The sequence below is a fragment of the Xenopus laevis genome, chromosome 5L, assembly GCF_017654675.1.
Source record: "Xenopus laevis strain J_2021 chromosome 5L, Xenopus_laevis_v10.1, whole genome shotgun sequence".
NCBI classification, from domain to species: domain Eukaryota; kingdom Metazoa; phylum Chordata; class Amphibia; order Anura; family Pipidae; genus Xenopus; species Xenopus laevis.
In genome coordinates, this window is record NC_054379.1 from 77,840,125 (window position 1) to 77,858,793 (window position 18,669).

General features: G+C 38.2%; 1 protein-coding gene across 1 annotated transcript; it reads right to left on the minus strand.

Moving 5' to 3' along the window:
- Positions 1–505: 505 nt before the first annotated feature.
- On the minus strand, positions 506–13,712 carry LOC108716157 (G-protein coupled receptor family C group 6 member A). The gene is made up of 10 exons (XM_041563745.1): positions 13,531–13,712; positions 13,173–13,285; positions 12,824–13,028; positions 10,925–11,222; positions 7,829–8,717; positions 6,415–6,512; positions 5,842–5,877; positions 4,935–5,147; positions 2,389–2,506; positions 506–2,023 (listed from the first exon to the last, which is right to left on the minus strand). Exons 1-10 carry the CDS (start codon positions 13,710–13,712, stop codon positions 1,089–1,091), a joined length of 3,087 nt encoding a protein of 1,028 aa, XP_041419679.1. The 3' UTR covers positions 506–1,088.
- Positions 13,713–18,669: the final 4,957 nt, after the last annotated feature.

The following is an 18,669-nucleotide window of genomic DNA, read 5'->3' on the forward strand; positions in this document are numbered from 1 at the left end:
TCAGATAAAATTCCAATGTGACCAAGTGCCCTGCTGTTGGTGAGTTGTTAGTAAAGTGGGAATGTGTGCATTATCCTTAAGTTTGTTTCAAAATTATAAGTCAGGGAACTATATCATGTTCAAATGAGCTATTCAGTGAGCTTTAATATTCAGAATGTAGGTTATATATATATATATGAACTGCAACTTTGACATGCAATATAATATATAATATGAGCTAAAAGAATAAATTGGATGCAAGTGGTTCTTAACTATACATGGTAGATTTATTTAAAATCCAAATAAAGCAAAATATGATACTTTCTTTGTACACTGATGAAGCATACTGATCAATTTGAAAAAAATGTTGCAGGTAGATTCAAGCATTCACATAAAAATAAAGATGAAGTACAAACAGAATCCTGTCAAGGTGTGGTACATTTATGTACTGGATGTATCTCTGGGATAAGAACACTAACATTGTAGTCACTACACCTAATGGGTGTTGACTGGAGATAACTATCCCCTAACTATTTCTCCATGAGGGGGAACAAAACAATTCTGTTGCTAGCTATTCCTAACTGACTGACCTTACTAGAGTGTGCTATAACAGGAGCTAGTGCGTTACTTGCCAAAATGCATAACCCTGACTTCCACTAAGGTGTTGACTTTCCTTCATTTTCTAGACTTTCTAACCTCCTTTAACATCCAGCACTTCTACTTCTTTCTAATATGCATTCCAAGGAGCAAGCTCTATGGGTCTTTTCATAGACTAGGAAAATATCCATAATACTCCTGGGCCAATGGGAATACTTTCTGATCACTGGGCATAGGTTAGCTCTTTGAGACTACCTGCACAGTAGGGGATGCTACCTCTTTCATATCCCTGTGCATATTTTTTCCCATCAGACCATACATACCAGATGATAGAAGCCATAGCAACTGAGAGCTAGTAAACTGATTGGCTTGGTATATATGAGAAGGTAGTTACTATAGGTGGTGTCTTGATAGCTCTTCTTTTTGTCTGACTAAAAGGAATCATTTTTTTCCTCTCTATTTTTGTAGCCCTCTAAACACTAAGTAAACCTAGGCGGAAAATTTAGATTCACCTAGTAACTTTTATGCCGTCTTCTTATTTTAGCCGTAGCTACCTTTGTAGGATTGTTCGTAAGTATTACATTCTTGACTCTTTTTCTTTTGAACAAAATAGTATAACATGCTGGTAGAAGTTGGCAAGCTATAACTCCATAAACTGAAGCTAACATGGCAATAATTTCCACTGCAGATTGGAATACATCACTGGTATTTATGTAGATAGGAATAAATATAATCCACACAAAAATGTATATTAGCATACTGAATGTGATGCATCGAGCCTCATTGTATCTGCTTTGTAGATTCTTACCATGAAATGCAAGAATAAAACAAGTAAATGCAAGAATGCCAGTGTACCCCAACATCATGCCAAATGCCACATAGGATCCCTCATCACACTGAAGAATAAGCAGCTGGGGCATGGTGTAGATTTCTCTGACAAAAGGAGGTTTCAGAATAATCCATAACAAACAAATACAGAGCTGAAAACCAGTTAATAAAATAATAATAGCTACAGGCTGGTTTAATAAAGTGCCCACCCTTTGTTCTGTTTTTGTTGACTGGTAGGTTAAAATAATATGTAGAGATTTTGTAAAAATAAAAGACAGACATAGAGTAAAGCCAATCCCATAGAGGGGTTGCCTGACTTTGCAAATTATATCACTTGGCTGACCAATGAAAAATCCAGTGCTCACCAAGCTTAGTAATAGGGATGCAATCAGAAGGTAGCTATAATTACCTCCTGCATCTTGCATTGCTGATGTATCACTGTAATTAATAAATAGGATCCCTATCATTAGCACCAGCAAAAAGGCAAATGCTGCAAAACTCATTAAAGTAATAGCAAATGGGTTATTTCTTTGGAAATATTCAACTGTCCTGTTTTCACAGTGAGAGCTTCCATTATTTGACCACTGATGGCCAGGACACTTAATACATGCATTCATATCTGTAGAGAAAAAAAGAAATGAATGTTAGAATGAAATATTTTATCAGAATAACACTTTTTTTGTTTTGGTTCTGATATAGTACAACTCAAACACTGAAGCACATCTTATTGAAAGTGGTTGTCCCTCATTCCCCTCTTTTCACTTCCTGTACAATGTGGATCTCAGCCACAGAAAACATTCAGATCTCACAGCAAGTGATCTGTTTGGGAAAATCTAAAATATCCCACTGTACCCCTGTTAATATCAATACTAACAAATCATTATATTTTAGTAGCTAACCTGTAACTGCCTTTTTCATTTTACTTCACCTACAGTCATTACAGATGCAAGCTGCGTGTCATTTTAAATGAACAATGTTATTTACCAGTTTCTGGAGAGAAGTAGCCTTCTGGACAAGGAATACAACTGTAACAACAACTAACCAAGGAATGCTTTTTGTAAAACCCTTGACGGCATGACTTGGAACAATTGGAAAAAGGAATCTGTAGAGGAATCAAAACACATATAAAATACCTTTGTGACTAATATGGATTTGAGTTACAGTGTCTATGTTCTTAACATGGCATTATACAATAGATAACATAACAGGGATCATCTACAACCTCAAGTTGGGTGTTCAAATGCAATTTTAAGCACTATAGCCATGTTTTTCACCACAATACAGCATTTCTTCCCAGAATTCCAGTGTCACTGTGTACACCAGGGGGAGTTGTGCCTGACACATTTACAGACAATGCATTAAAATTGTGCTAGCACTTAAACATGAATTGGACGCAGCAGTTTCTAAATCCCATTGGTGTCATTTCCGTAAGGGATGTGCGGGTTGACCTGAAACCCGCAGTGACCAGGGCTGTATTTAGGGCTGATGCCACCCTAGGCAGCAGACCTAAACAAGCCCCTACGTCGTGCGCGCTGACATCACGCGTAGCAAAATTCAGCAAAATTGACATCAGCACACTGTGCACATGATGTTACTTCCGCATTCTTCCTCGGCCCCCCTACCCCACACCCCCTCAGCTCCTTTACCGTATTTCCTATGGAAATCCATGGAGGTGGGTGGGGAGGGTTTAAAAAAGAACACGCACTCTAGGCACAGGCCCTCGGGGGCCTATATATAAATACAGCCCTGGCAGTGACCCGAGGGACTACCGGCTGGGCACGTTGGACGAGTTGGACGTGTCATGGACAAGATTCAATTTGAGATGCAATTTAATTCAGAAAAGCATCTCACGGTTTATCACCGTAGTGTGGTTATCTGAATCTGTATATAAAGTCAGCTATTTTGTTTGTTGGGGAAGTGAATGGCTGGTAATCAACTAAGAAGGGTACATGTCCCCAAACTTTTTTACCAGTAAGCCACAATTTAAAATGTAAAAAGAGCAGGGGAGCAACACAAGCATGAAAATAGTTCCAGGGGGGTACCAAAAAGGGCTGTCATTAACTATTTAGTAGTCCCTATGTGGAATGGCAGCCTACAGGAGGCTCTGTTTGGCAGTGCTCCTGGGTTTTTATGCAACCAAAATTTGCCTCCAAGCTATAAATTTAAAAATAAGCACCTGCTTTGAGGCCTCTGAGAGCAACATCCATACCCGTTGAAAATTTTTGACCACGCCCATTTTGTGGCCACACCCCCAATTAGCATGTTCATTTTACAAAATTTGGCAGGTTATGAAAAATTGAACATACTTCTGTGTTTTTTTGGGGGCAGTTATTACTGTTTTGCTAATGAAGGTGAATTTCCCTTTGAGCTGTGAGTCTAACTTTTCCCAAGGGACCTCCTTATCTATATTGTTACAATTACCTATTTGCTTATCTCAAAATTGTTACCAAGTATCTGAGCTGCGCCCGGTGGCTGTTCTGGGCTCTCTGCCAAAAGCCAATTAAGAAACTTTGGTTGGGGAACACTAACCTAAGGTGTTGGAGGATGTTGGGAGTTGTAGGACAAAAACAGCATAAGCTGCTTTAACATTTCTACCCAAATTATTGACTAATGCACAGGAAGGAGAAAGTGTCAGCAGTGGGAGGAAGAGGAACTACAGTAGGAATGCATAAGGTTTCTATGACCAAGAAAATAAACAAAGTACAAGTATGGGACCTGTTATCTAGAATCCTCAGGACCTGGGATTTTCCAGATAATGGGTAGTTCCAGAATTGGGATCTCCATACCTTAAGTCTACTAAAAAATCTTTTAAACATTAATTAAACCAAATAAGATTGTTTTTCCACCAATAAGAATTACTTGTATATTACTGGGCATCAAGTACAAGGTACTGTTTTATTATTGCAGAGAAAAAGAATATACATTTTTAAAAACTAAGTTATGTTATTAAAATGGAGTCTATGGGAGATGAATTTCCCGTAATTCAGAGATTTCTGGATACTGTGAGAAAAACTTAAGGGCTCATTATGAATGAAATGCAATGTACAAAGTATAAAATTTAAAATGCAAATCTTTGTTTTGTTACCACAATGTAGAATCTTTCTGCTCTCTATGTAGCATCCACCAATATGGAGGCAAATTAGCATCTTCAAGATGTCAACATTGGCTTTAGTGGCTAATTCATTTGGCACAAGTCAGTTGTGGCTATGGAAAAAAATGATTATAGGAACCCTAAAGTTACTGGCAGGTCAGAGCTAGCAATTCCAGGGGTCAGAGACTCCACTTAAGAATCTAGTGACTGTGGACACCATAAATTCCTTGGCTCCACAAATCTAAACCATGGCCTGACCAGTGGAGAATCAAGAAAAAGGCCTGAGCTAGCATGTCAGTGAAGAGATGTAAAGAATTTGCCCAGAAATGTTTTCAAGGCTTTTTTTTTTTTAGGCTACCAGGCATGGCAAACGTGACCTTTGTTCTGGTGGGGTTTTTTTTTTAAATCCCAATATTCATACTAGTGTATCAGTCCTCACCTTATTGCCCTGATTATTCCAAAAGATAATGTGTTCATCTAACATTATTTCAGATGTTATTGTATCATATTGTCCAACAGCTTTAAATGCTGGGTACATTCCAAATGTGTGCCAGTTGATTATATCATATCCACTTAAGAGATCTCCATTCACATCGAAAGAGTAATATTCAGATTTGAAGGGAATTTTAACTTTTCTTATTTCTTTCAAAAGCTGTAAAAAATGATACAGTAAGTTAGAATACACTAAGGCACCTAAAAACTGTAATTATATAATTCACATGTATAAAGAAGCATACAGTCATAATTTAAATACTCAACTTCTGTTAAAGGGGTGGTTCGCCTTTCAACAACTAGTTGGTTTCAGATAGATCACCAGAAATAATGACTTTTTCCAATGACTCTCTATTTTCTATGTGGAACCGTTTTTTTTAATATTGAAGTGTAAAGTGTCTTTTTTCACCTTCTGAAGCAGCCCTGGGAGGGGGGTCGCCGACCCTCTAAACTGTTCTAAATGGATACATTTAGTTGATACATTTCTTATCTTTGTCCCTGCTGAGCAGAATCTCTGGTTTTCATTACAGGCAGCTGTTAGAATTGACACAATAGTTGCTTATACTCCAGAGATGCTGCTGAGAAATGTATCAACTAAATGTTACAAAATTGTAACAGTTTAAAGTCTGAGCTGCCCGACTGAAACACCAAAGACACGAACATTCAACTTTAAGATTTAGATTTTTAGATTTCGCAAAAACAGTAAAAAAATAAATAATGGAAAGTAATTGAAAAAAATCTTTATTTCTGGGGAACAATCTAAAAGCAACTGAATTGAAAAAAGTTTTTGGAAGGTGAACAACCCCTTTAAACACGTTTTGGAAGATAAAATATTCATTGCTCACAAGTAATACCTTGTGGTCTGGGTGCCCATACCCTGAACCTTCAGCCTAAAAAGAAGAATATGTTTAGACAAGCAATGCAAATGTTCTGCTTGATGATTTGCACCAACCCTAAGCTTAGCTTCTCATCAGCTGCTCAAAGCACATGTGTGTGTCGCAGAGACACCACTAACAAAATCAAAGATGGGAAACTCCTGTGACAACTTTGAATGCCTGGATCATTACTACTATAGTCATGCTGAATCTTCAGGCTGGATCAATAAGTTCAGTATATAAAATATGGCATTTGCAGCCGTTTTTAGGATTTAGTTCTCCTTTAAAGAACAAGGAAAGTCTTGATCACTGTGGGATGTCAGTGATAGCGCTCTTCTTTGAAAACTGCACTGGCTGCCCCCATCTGGTGACAGCATCCCAGGCACACCCAGTGTGTTATCAGTCTTGCCAAATACACAGTGCAGAACTTTTCAGAAGAGATCTGTTATATATGCTCTAAATCTTCATGCAGTGAGTGCCGGGAAAGTTCTAAAAAAATTGCAGTGCAAAAAACTAACCTGAACCCATGCAGTTTTAAATGAAGAGAAGTACTGGCCCTGGGTTAGAGATTATAGTCCCTGAGGTGCTGCCAAACAAACTGACAGTCCACGTGATTGAGAATTTCAGGTCCTTTAAAGGAGTACTAAACCCTAACAATGCATATGGTTAAAAATGCCATATTTTACAATACTGAACTTATTGCACCAGCCTAAAGTTTCAGCTTTTCAATAGCAGCAATGATCCAGGACTTCAAACTTGTCACAGGGGGTCACCATCTTGGAAAGTGTCTGCGACACTCACATGCTAAGTGGGCTCTGAGCAGCTGTTGAGAAGCTAAGCTTAATTTATCGCAAATTTACAAGCACAAAATGAAGTTGGTTTTTAATATAAGCTGATGCGACAAGGCTGATTATTAAATTCTGATGCTAGTTGCATTGGTTTCTGTGCTGCCATGTAGTAATTATCTGTACTGATTAATAATCAGCCTTATGCTGTGACATGTATATTCTATGTGTACTGGATATTGTGAGTCAATCCCTAAGTTCAGTAAGTGACAGCAGCACAGAGCATGTTCAGTGAATCAGCAGAAAAGAAGACGAGGAGCTACTGGGGCATCTTTGGAGACACAGATCTTCCCTACTTAAGGGCTGTGGTTGCCTTGGGCTGGTACAGAAGCCCAAAACATAATGTATAACATTTCTACCCTACTTCTTTAGTTAGACTTAAAGGGATACTGTCATGGAAAAAACATTTTTTTCAAAATGAATCAGTTCATAGTGCTGCTCCAGCAGAATTCTGCACTGAAATCCATTTCTTAAAAGAGCAAACAGATTTTTTTTATATTCAATTTTTGAAATCTGACATGGGGCTAGACATTTTGTCAATTTCCCAGCTGCCCCATGTCATTTGACTTGTGCCTGCACTTCAGGAGAGAAATGCTTTCTGGCAGGCTGCTGTTTTTCCTTCTCAATGTAACTGAATGTGTCTCAGTGAGACATGGGTTTTTACTATTGAGTGTTGTTCTTAGATCTACCAACTTGCAGTAAAGAGTGATTGAAGTTTATCAGAGCACAAGTCACATGACTTGGGGCAGCTGGGAAATTGACAATATGTCTAGCCCCATGTCAGATTTCAAAATTAAATATAAAAAAAATCTGTTTGCTCTTTTGAGAAATGGATTTCAGTGCAGAATTCTGCTGGAGCAGCACTATTAACTGATTCATTTTGAAAAAATTTTTTTTTCCCATGACAGTATCCCTTTAAGTTCTCCTTTAATTATAGGAAGTGGTTAAAAGATACATAGTGCTGATTATCTACTTAAAAGGTACCAACTGTAGGACTAGATAAGGTGAAGGTATTTTTCTGTTTAATTAATTAATTGTAGAGCTTGTATCATTAGGAGGGGACCTTGTCAAAATGCTGTTGGATAGACTGCACACAAACTTTCTTTGTTATAGGTAATCACAGCTTAAATCAAGCAAACTGTTTAAGCTTACCTCAGATGGTGAAAAATCTATATTTTTATCACATTTCCCATTTTTGCACAAAATATTGTGAAGCGATTGGGCAATAGCAGTAACTGCCAGAAATGTTCTATAAGGTGCGCTCCAATCAATATTCCGCACCAAATAGTCATCGTTTGCAAGAGATACATTCTCTATTTTACATGCTAGAGGAGATTTCTCTTTTCCAGCATCAAATACAGAACAGTTTTTTGCTAATGAATTCATGCATTCTAAGTGCTCTCTATATTCTTTAGTACAGCCAAAACGAATATTTTTATATTCTTCCAAAAAGCTGTTTGTGGCTCCGTATGGCGGAAGTTGGAGATTCTGCAAATATTCTGTAAATCCTTGGACAAGTTTAGCCTGGAACATCAATCCAAATATAACACCAACTTTAGCAATATCTTTCATGTTCAGCACTTCTCTTGAGGTTGACCAGATATCAGTTGCAATCCAGATTTTAGATATGTTCATTCTTATAACTTCTTGAAAAACATTAATGACAGTGGGACCTTTGGCAATAATGATAATTGCATTGGCAGAGGAACTGTTAAGTTCACTGATTAAATCTGTAATTTTTTTCTTCATAGAAGGATGGCCTACATTAGAAGGAAGGATCTTTGAAAATGCTGTACAAATCATTTCTTGTTCTAGGTATATATTCAGCAAGTCAGCAGCAGACTGTCCATAATCATCATCACTCGAAATTATTCCAACCCAGTTCCATCCAAAGGTCCTAATGAGCTTGGCAATGGCCCGTGTTTGGTGTTTATCACTTGGAACTGTCCTCAAAAAGGAAGGGAACCTTAATTTGTCACTAAGACTTGGGACAGATGATTCCAAACTTATCTTTGTGGGCATAAAAGAAAGAAAAACATTTATTTATAAATATTTTGAATAGAGATGACAAAAGGCTAATATTGACTGAATAATACAGAAAGGAAAGAAGTTCGGAATTGCTTTAAAATATGATACTGTAAATGATTATACAGGTATAGGATCAGTTATCTGGAAACCTGTTCTGCAGAAAACTTTGAAATAATGGAAGGGTGGTCTCCTATAGACTCCATTATAATCAAATAACTTTTAAAAACGATTTTCCTTTTCTGTGTAGTTATCAAAAAGTACCATGTTCTTGATCCCAATTAAGATATTATTAATCCTTATTGGAGGCAAACAATCCTATTGGGTTTAATTAATGTCTACATGATTTTTTTAGTAAACGTATCCAAATTACAGAAAGATCCCTTTATACGGAAAACCACAGGTCCCAAGCATTCTGGATAACAGGTCCCATACCTGTACAGATATAATCTAATAAAATGTATGAAAAGAGAGAAAAATGGTGAGTTGAATGAGGGTCCCCAGAGGTGTTAAAGCCATTTTACTGTTATCTTGCATGCAGAGGTTATATTGTAATTATAATATACAAGAGCCATGAATATCTTGTAAATTATATCCTTATTAATGGTGCTTAGTGATGTCATTGGTTATAATCAGAGCTTAGTGATATCATTTATGTTACATGAATGTATTATAATAAATAGAGTACCCCCTGTTGAAGTAGTAGAAGTCACTTCGGAGTTCCATGACCTCAGCCTTCGGTTTCGTGTTTTTATACGGTCATAGAACTCTTCGGTAACTTATAATATCCTTATATTTTACAAGAGGGGGTACTTTAGGATAAAGGGCATGCTTCTACAGCGCTAGGTAACTATGCTTAATGCTTCCATTTACAATTGCACAAACAAAGAACACAAAGCCAGATTTATACATCAGCTGTGATTCTTATTGAGAATATTATGCATTTATTTGCAGTTGCTAGCCCTGCCGAGCAATATTGCTTTAAAAATACAACCCTGATGTTGATGGACTCCCAGCATTAACACTTGATAATAAGTTAAAGTATTCTGGAATTTGTAGTTCAGAAATAACAGTGTCCCTTTAAGTGTTAAAAGTTTAAAGAAACATTTCAAAATCAAGTTAAAAAATCAGTTAAAATCAAACTCTGATGCAATAGACTGCAGCTCCCAACAGCTCAATGAAAATGCATCATTCACGGAGGATCCTGAGAAGAATCCTGCCTTGTCTGTGTGCAACCAGCTCTCTGTTTTTTGTTTATTACTGTAAGCATTACTCTTTCAGTCACTGAACACCTAAACAGCAATATGTGCACCATTCAGATGCCTTATTATGCTATAATTCCAGCAAGACAACTTTGCACTGTATGTTTAATAACAGTAATATGACTACCCTAGCACTTCTAGGGACAAGAGTTTCTTACATCTTAGGATTCACTTTATTGGGGAAATGTAACAAAAGAAGTTAACGAAAAAAAATATTCCACAATATGAAAATATATGACTTTGCATAAATTTTGCTTAGCGTGAATTTAATATAGGTTTTGTGAACCCAGAAACCAGCTAGTGGAAGCAAGATTGGGAATATTATAATTTGCAGCAGTGTATGTAATAAAACTTCTTGCTGAAATATGTATTTTTGCTCAAAAAGATTTTGCTGCCTTGAAGCATGCCATAAAAGTGCAAACAAATCTTGTTTGAAAATTTGTATGCATTTACTTTTATTATATAGCCCCCTAAAACTGCTATATCCATATGTAAGAAAATGAACTGAGTTTGCCCAGATGCAATGACCCATAGCAACCAATAAGATGTTTGTTCTCATCTGGTATATGCTGGTATCTACTGATTGGCTGCCATATGTTACTGCATCTAGGAAAACTTAGTGGGGCTCATTTATCATCACTGAGCAACCCATAGCAACCAATCAATGATTTTAGTTTTTCAGCCAGCAGTGGTAAGAGCAATGAAAGCAAACATTTGATTAGTTACTGTACTATCCAATCCCCAGTGTTGCTAAATGAACCCCACCAATCTAGAGACCTAGTGAGTGAAAATGAGAAGGATTCTAATTGTGCTGTTGTAACCCCTAACCCCATACTCAAAGATTCTTAAACACTCAGTTTTGTCTTTAGTCCCTTCTCATTGAATCCCAGAATATTATAAATAAATAAATACATAGCAGTAGATATTTACCTGAGGGATTGAATGAAGACTTAGTATCCTGGATATAGCTATTGACAATTCCGAAAATGTTTCACCTATAACAGCTTTCACTGTAGGAGTCTTTTCTGTGTTATTGCTGGAAAGAAGGTTGTTCCATGTCTCTAGCTCAGGAAAGAGTTTAACTGTTGATTGCACAGCTTTGAAAACATCAGAGCAGGAATCATAGATTTCATAGCCCAGTTTTATTCCTGGTAACAGGGTAGAATTGTTAATGCTCTCTATCATGTACATCATTGATAGAGCTTTTACCACAAATCTTAGCTGCAACCTGTGAAATGAAAAAATCACTGTCAGTGTCATCTTTATTTAACTATAATATATATATATATATATATATATATATATATATATATATATATATATATATATATATATATATATATATATATATATATATATACGCACAAACAGGGGAAAGTTGTTCTCACCACTAATTTTTAAAACTATTAGGCGGGGTTGCAATGAGGCTTTGACCACAAAATACATATAGACAAATACAAGAGGTCCTCCCTTGTTTGTTATAGTTATACAGGAGCAGTGACCAGCTCCATGTTGTAGCTCCCACGCTTCCCAGCTACAGTCAGGTGATCCCACTGGTGTCTAATAAAAGGGCAGCCAAGTTTGGGAGTTTTACTTTGAAAGCAGTAAGTAAGTTGCAGGTAAAATTTAGTCCCTTTTGTAAAATGTATAATGAAGCAATAGAATTCTTAATGAATCAGATGAAAATTGAGCATAGGACTGGCCAGATATGGGATGACTTTGACGTAGTTGGCCAGCTTAAATATATTGCAATATATGGACAAACAATCCCTGTGTTGTTTAAAGGGTAAGGCATTTTTCAGTAGCAGTATGCACAAAATGTCTCTGTCTTAAATATATTGATAATGGGTTGAGTGCAGAGGACTCTTGTATTTGTGTATATATATATACAATCCAGAAAGCTCCTAGCGCACACCGTTAAAGTGAAATACCTGGGTGCTACCTTCAATGGCAGATTACGTAGTTTGCAAAAACGAAGATGCACACCAGGATTTGGCAAAAAAGTTAAAAATTCATTTTTATTAATTTACATTTAAAAAAGAGCTGGTCAACGTTTCGGTCTAATTCTAAGACCTTTATCAAGACCTCTTGATAAAGGTCTTAGAATTAGACCGAAACGTTGACCAGCTCTTTTTTAAATGTAAATTAATAAAAATGAATTTTTAACTTTTTTGCCAAATCCTGGTGTGCATCTTCGTTTTTGCAAACTATATATATATATATATATATATATATATATATATATATATATATATATATATATATATATATATATATATATATATATATACAGTATAAACAAATTTGATCCGGTGCACTCGTGAACTACAGATCCAATGCCTGTGTGCTGGTTACAAAAACATTAATAATTACAGCACAAAAAGAACCGCACCAACATGTCTTTGTAGAAGCTTGCATATCAAAATTTATTCAACGTTTCGGCTCGCTTACTTGAGCCGTCTTCTTATTTTTTAGTCCTGAAGACGGCTCAAGTAAGCGATTTTTAACCTTTTACAAAGATCTGTTGGTGCGGTTCATATTTATATATAGTATATATTTAATTGTAAATGGTTACACAGTGTTCAGTTTAGCCAGCAGGTGTCACCAACTCTTAAAGTTGTCATTTAGGGGATTTTTCCTGAAGGAAATATAAGGAATATATGTGCTCTATATCACACTTAATTAAAGTTACTAGAGGATTTTCAACTGAAAATCATACTGCCAACACTACCACAGTCCGTGGCACGTGCCTACCCCTGAAACCAGCCATTGCTGACATTTCATTGGCAAAGGCAATTGAGGTTTGGTTACTAGTCCCATGTGTTCTACATCCCGTAATCAGGACATTTATAAACCTGTCCTTGACCATTGCTCCTTGCTCGGTCAATTTGCTTCATAGCCCAGATCTTGCCGTTATGATTCCTGAGATTCTTATTCCTGAGACCCTCCCTAGTTCTGTCTTTCCCAGGCTTGTTCCTGTGCTCCTGCATGATAGAGATTTTGGCATAGACAATCAGCATGTATTCCAGGCTCACTGAAAGATAAGTCCAGCTTTTCGTTCACACATGTGGAGGTTGTCTCACCAAACATATTTTGCAATGCATGCCTAAATTAAATCATTTAACAAATATGGATCGTTCTCTTTTGGCTTGTCATAGGGAGACAGTTTGACAAGCACCTAACTCAACTATGAAAATGGATAGTTCATCTTCGAACACTTTTTGTAACAGTTCAGAGTCTGCACCTGAAAAACTGATCTGCCAGACTGAGACCAGTGACCAGAACATTAAACTGTAAAAAATAAAACAGGAAAAGCAATAGAAAAAAGTCTTGAGCCGCTATCTGTTGTCACTATTATTAAACATTTAGAATATTAAGTCCCCTCCACCAAATGCGGCCCAGTTGACATCACATGAAATTTTTTAAGTGCATCAACCAATGAGAAGCCTACAGTCCTTTGCCCTGCTCTCTCTGGTTTCTCTCTTCTCAGTGTGCCCCATGGTGGTCCATATCCCAGGCATCCTCACAAGCCTAACCATGTGATCACAGCCTGCTTGCCTGGCACTTTCTCTGTCATGCTGCAATCCGCAAGGATGAGCCCAGAGCCCTTTGCCCTACTCTCCCTGATTGCTCGTTTCTTGGTATGCCCCTTGGTGGACCATACCTCAGGTTTCCGAGCAAGCCTTACTGTATGATCACAGCCTGCTAGCCTGGACATTGCACCCATTCTCTGGTGCTTTCTCTGTCATGCCACTTGAGTCTCCACCAAGGAGAAGCTCAGAGCCCTTTGCACTACTTTCACTGGTTGGTCTTTTCTCAACTTGGTCTATACCACAGGTTTCCGCAAAAGCCTGATTGTATGATAACAGCCTACTATCTTGGGCATAGCCCCCACTCTCTCATGCTTTTTTGTCTTTCCACATTCTGCTGCTTCGAGTTCTGATGTACATTCAGCCACTCCTGCTCGTGACCTCTGTCCTCTTAAAGATCTGAACCTGTATAACTTAAGGGGTTGGGAGGGTGGAAAAAAACCACAAAAAACAAAATAATTATCTGGCCCCTCTCCTCCATGCCTCACCTTATAAGATTTAATCTCCTCCCTTCTCATACCTGCCTTGAACCACGGGGAGGGGGTTGAAAACAACCAACTAGAGAGACCCCATCCCATCCAAGAACAATAGGACTCATGTGCCTCCATTTAAAGAATTGCAGCCTCCTTTTTATCCAGTGAACCATTGAAGTGATAAATATGTTTGAAAGGTGAACAACCCTTTTAAACTCTGTGGGGCAAATACACTAAGATGCGAAGTTGCGCCAGGCGCAACTTCGCCGCTCTTCGCCAGGCGAATTTTCACCAGGGCTCCGCAAATTCACTAAAATCCGAAGTTGCGCACAGGGGTAGCGTAAGGTTGCGAAGTTGCGCTAGCGTTGTTTCGCTATATAAAGCGAAGTTGCGCTAGCGAAGGCTAATTTGCATACGGCGCGAAATTCAAATTTCAATGGAGGAATACGTATCTGCACTACAAATGCCTAGAAAACCTTCAAATCAGCCAATAAAAATTGTATTTTGCCCTACACATGCGCCCACTGTCTAGGTAAGTTGCCATGAGTCAGGAAATGTAGGGGGGAGGAAGGGGAGCCCCAAAAAATTTTCGATCTTTTTCAGCCTATCAGCCATCATGTAGAAAACACGCCAGCGTTTTTTGGGACTTAGAAAAAATTTTGACTTTTTTTGAAACAATCCCTATCTACTGTATTGCGCTTCGCCAGGTCTGAGGTGGCGAAGGAAGTCTAGCGTAAAAGGTAGCGTTCGCTACACTGCGCAAGTTAGTGAATTTGCATAGTTTCGTCGCTAGCGAAGATTCACCTGGCGTAAGGTTGCGAAGTAACACTAGCGAAACTACGCCAGCGTTCGTTAGTGAATTTGCGCAGTAGCGAAAATGCCAAACGCTAGCGAATTAACGCAAGCGTTCGGCGCTTCGCGCGTTAGTGAATTTGCCCCTGTGTCTCTGTTATTCTTACCAATTGCATGATAGCTGTAGCAGGTGCTGAAAAATCCCCCCCCCCCCACACACACACACTTTGTTTCAGCAGTTTTGGTTGGTGACATAGGCAGGCAAACCAAACAACTTTTAGTCTTTCTCAACCCTCCCCGTTCTCCCCTGTCCAAGATCATTGGAAGGGCTATCCATACACTCCCTCTTCCATTATTTATGCTATTGTATTTCTTATTCAACTTAACAAAAAAAGAAAGAAAATTATCACAGCGCAAGCAGGGTTTTAGTCATGGGAAATCTTTTTAGGTATTAGTGTTTCTGTACATGCCCACAAGTTTAAAAGCCACTGCCTGCATTTAGAAAAAAACTATGTATTACTCTTCATTATACGCTTATCAATGTTATTGTACTGAATTTATATTGATCCTAGCAAAGGTAGTGCCTGATGTAAAATCTGTATAAAGAACTGTGGAAATAAACATAAAGAAACATAAGGTGCTCCAGCATTTCATGAAAGACAGAATGTGACTCCCAGCATTCCTTGACATTTTGTGGCCCTCACCATTTCATGACTGGCACAGTGAGTGACACCCAGCATTTCACGACCAACACAGTGAATGTCAACCCATCATTTCAGGATCGGCACAGTGAGAGTCCCCCATCATTTCATCACAGGCACAGTGGCACACAGCATATCATGACCATCACAGTGAGCGGCCCACAGCATTTCAGGATCGGCACAGTGTTTGTCCCCCCAGCATTTCACTACAGGCACAGTCAGTGGCTCCCCAATATGTCATGATCAGCACAATGAGTTACCCCCATCATTTCATGACCAGCATAGAGAGTGGCCCCTATTATTTCATGACAGGCAAAGTGTGTGCCCCCCCCCAGTATTTCAGAATGGGCACAGTGTGTGCCCCCCAGCATTTCATGACCAGCATAATGAGTGGCCCCTATAATTTCATGGTAGGCAAAGTGTGCATTTCCCCCCCTCCCCAGCATTTCACTACAGGCACAGTGTGTGCCCCCCCCCCTCATCATTTCATGACCAGCACAGTTAGTGGCCACTACTATTTCATGACAGGCATAGTGAGTGGCCTTCATTATTTCATGACAGGTACAGTGTGTGTGGCCCTCAGCATATCATGACCGGCATAGTGTTGAGTCTCTCCAACATTTAACAACATGCACAGTGTTTGTCCCCCCCCCAGCATTTCAAGGCAGGCACAGTGAGTGGCTCCCCAATAATTTTATGACCAGCACAATGAGTTGCCCCCATCATTTCATGGCCAGCATAGTGAGTGACCCCTATTATTTCACAAAAGTATTTAGTCCCTCCGTGATTTCACGACAGGCACAATGTGCAGTCCCCCTGCATTTAATAATAGACGTCATGTGTCCCCCCCCCCCATCATTTCACAACAGGCAAAATCCCCCCAGTATTGTAAAATAGGCACAATGTGTTGCCTCCCAGCTTGTCATGATAGACACAGTGTGTGCCCCCCAGCATTATGATGCCATCTGGGTGAGAGCAGGGAGAGGAAGAAGAGTGGGAGATGAAGAACAGACCTGTGAGTACGTATTTCCTTCAATACGTGAGATATATATATATATATATTTATATATATAGATAGATAGATAGATAGATAGATAGATAGATAGATAGATAGATAGATAGATAGATAGATAGATAGATACATGATACACTTTATGCACAATGCAGTGAAAGGATGGCAAGAACTTTTTTTAAATACAGGCTATTCTGTATTTGGTTAGGGTACAGATGGTGGTGATTAAAGGAAGAGAGAGAGCATTCAAGGTCTTATGTTACTGTTTGACACACATACTAAAGTACCAGTCACAAGTTATAGTTATGGAAAAAATATCATAAAACTTACCCAGTACAAATAAAATCATCAGCATGTGCTCGCTGCAATAAATTAGAAACTCCTGAATGAATAGGAAAGATCCCTCCAATCATAACATCCCCAGGCTGCCATGCTGCTGCATACTTGTGAGGGTCACATGGCAATGCAAATCCCCAGAGGTAATATGAAAGTAGAATATAGAATAGCACTCTTGGTAACATGCTTATGCTTAAATCTCAAAATACAATATGGAAACGAGTATTCAACATTCAGTTATCATTTCTGTAGTAAAAGTAGTAAAAGATGTGAAGACATAATCAGCATCAGTATAGGTCTGAGACATTATTTAGGTCAAGTAGGATGATAATACACGTAACTCCCTACAATAAATTACCATAACAAATGCAGGAATTTCATGTAACAGACACCTAATATTGCAGCAAATTCAATTCACTTATAGGACAATGGAAGTTCCCATATTAAATGTCTCCATTCTATAAGTAGGTTTTAAACAAATAAATACCTTTTTACCCATTGTCTCTGTCTGCAGCTGGACCAGGAAGTCTCACATATGTTGAATTTAAAGGAGATTTAAACCATCAAAATGAATTGATGCAAGTTTACCAAGCAGTGGTTCTTTCATGAGCAAGTTTGCAGTTTACACTCATTTTCTTTTTTTTCAGCTGATATAGCTGTGAAATTTGCATTTGTAGGCTGCTCAGGCTTTTGGCTTAACTGAGAGTCAGCAACTGAGGGTTAATAGATTACACGAAATGCATAGAGTAGACAATGCAGATAGAGTGTTGCTGACACTCTGGGCCTTGGAAGAGAGCTGTTGAGCTGAAAGTCTTCCTGGCAGTATAAAAATAATAATTAATTATATACAGTTAATACTGTATATCATAAGCCACTAAAAATAGAAATGTAAATTTCAAGAATGCTGATAAGACTCTGAATTGAAGTCAATTATTTATTTTGGCTTAGATCCCCTTTAACTTTGACTAAGGTTGTGAGTACATTCATCATTTCTGGCCAGTGCATATATCCTTTTTAGTGATGTTGAAATTGGTCACATGCAATTTAGTTGCATTGTAGCTGATATTGGACTACCTGCTCTCTCATTGCTCAGCCAAAGGAGCAAAATAGTCACTGTTTCCACAGTGATGCCCATAGTATAATGAAAAGGTGTCTGCGCCTCTCCTCATTTTTGTGTGATATATACAGGTCAGTGAGTGGGGCTACAGGCACATATGCAGATGACAATGCTTGGAAATAGAGAATGATGTTGTAGGATCCAAGATGGCAGCTACATTGTAAGCAGTAAGGAAGACGTTTTAAAAGCTCATAACACTATATGAAATCTGTTTTGTCAAAATATATAGTGTTTGGCTGGGACATGGGGGACTGTTGTTTGGCAAATTTTGGTTTGAAGGACTTTCTTTGTCCTATAAAAAGAAACTACACATAAGTAAAACTCAGCTCCATCTAAAAAAAACCATTTTCATAAAAAATTACTTCTAGTAGCATGTGCCATGCATGGATAATTGGATTTTAAATAGAAAATGTAAATAAAGGGCCACCCCTTTATATATGAAATTATGGTAAGATTCTGGGTTACTCAACTGAAGCAAACTTTACCCCTACGTCTATATATAAGAGTACAGAATCTAGCACACACTGAATTGGAGTTAGCTCTAGGCATGGGCGAAAAATGACGCCCATAGACCTGTATGTGTGTCCAAAAAAAAAAGACACGCAATTTTGCCGCGCAACAAAATTTTTTTGACGCCCATAGACTTTATTGGGC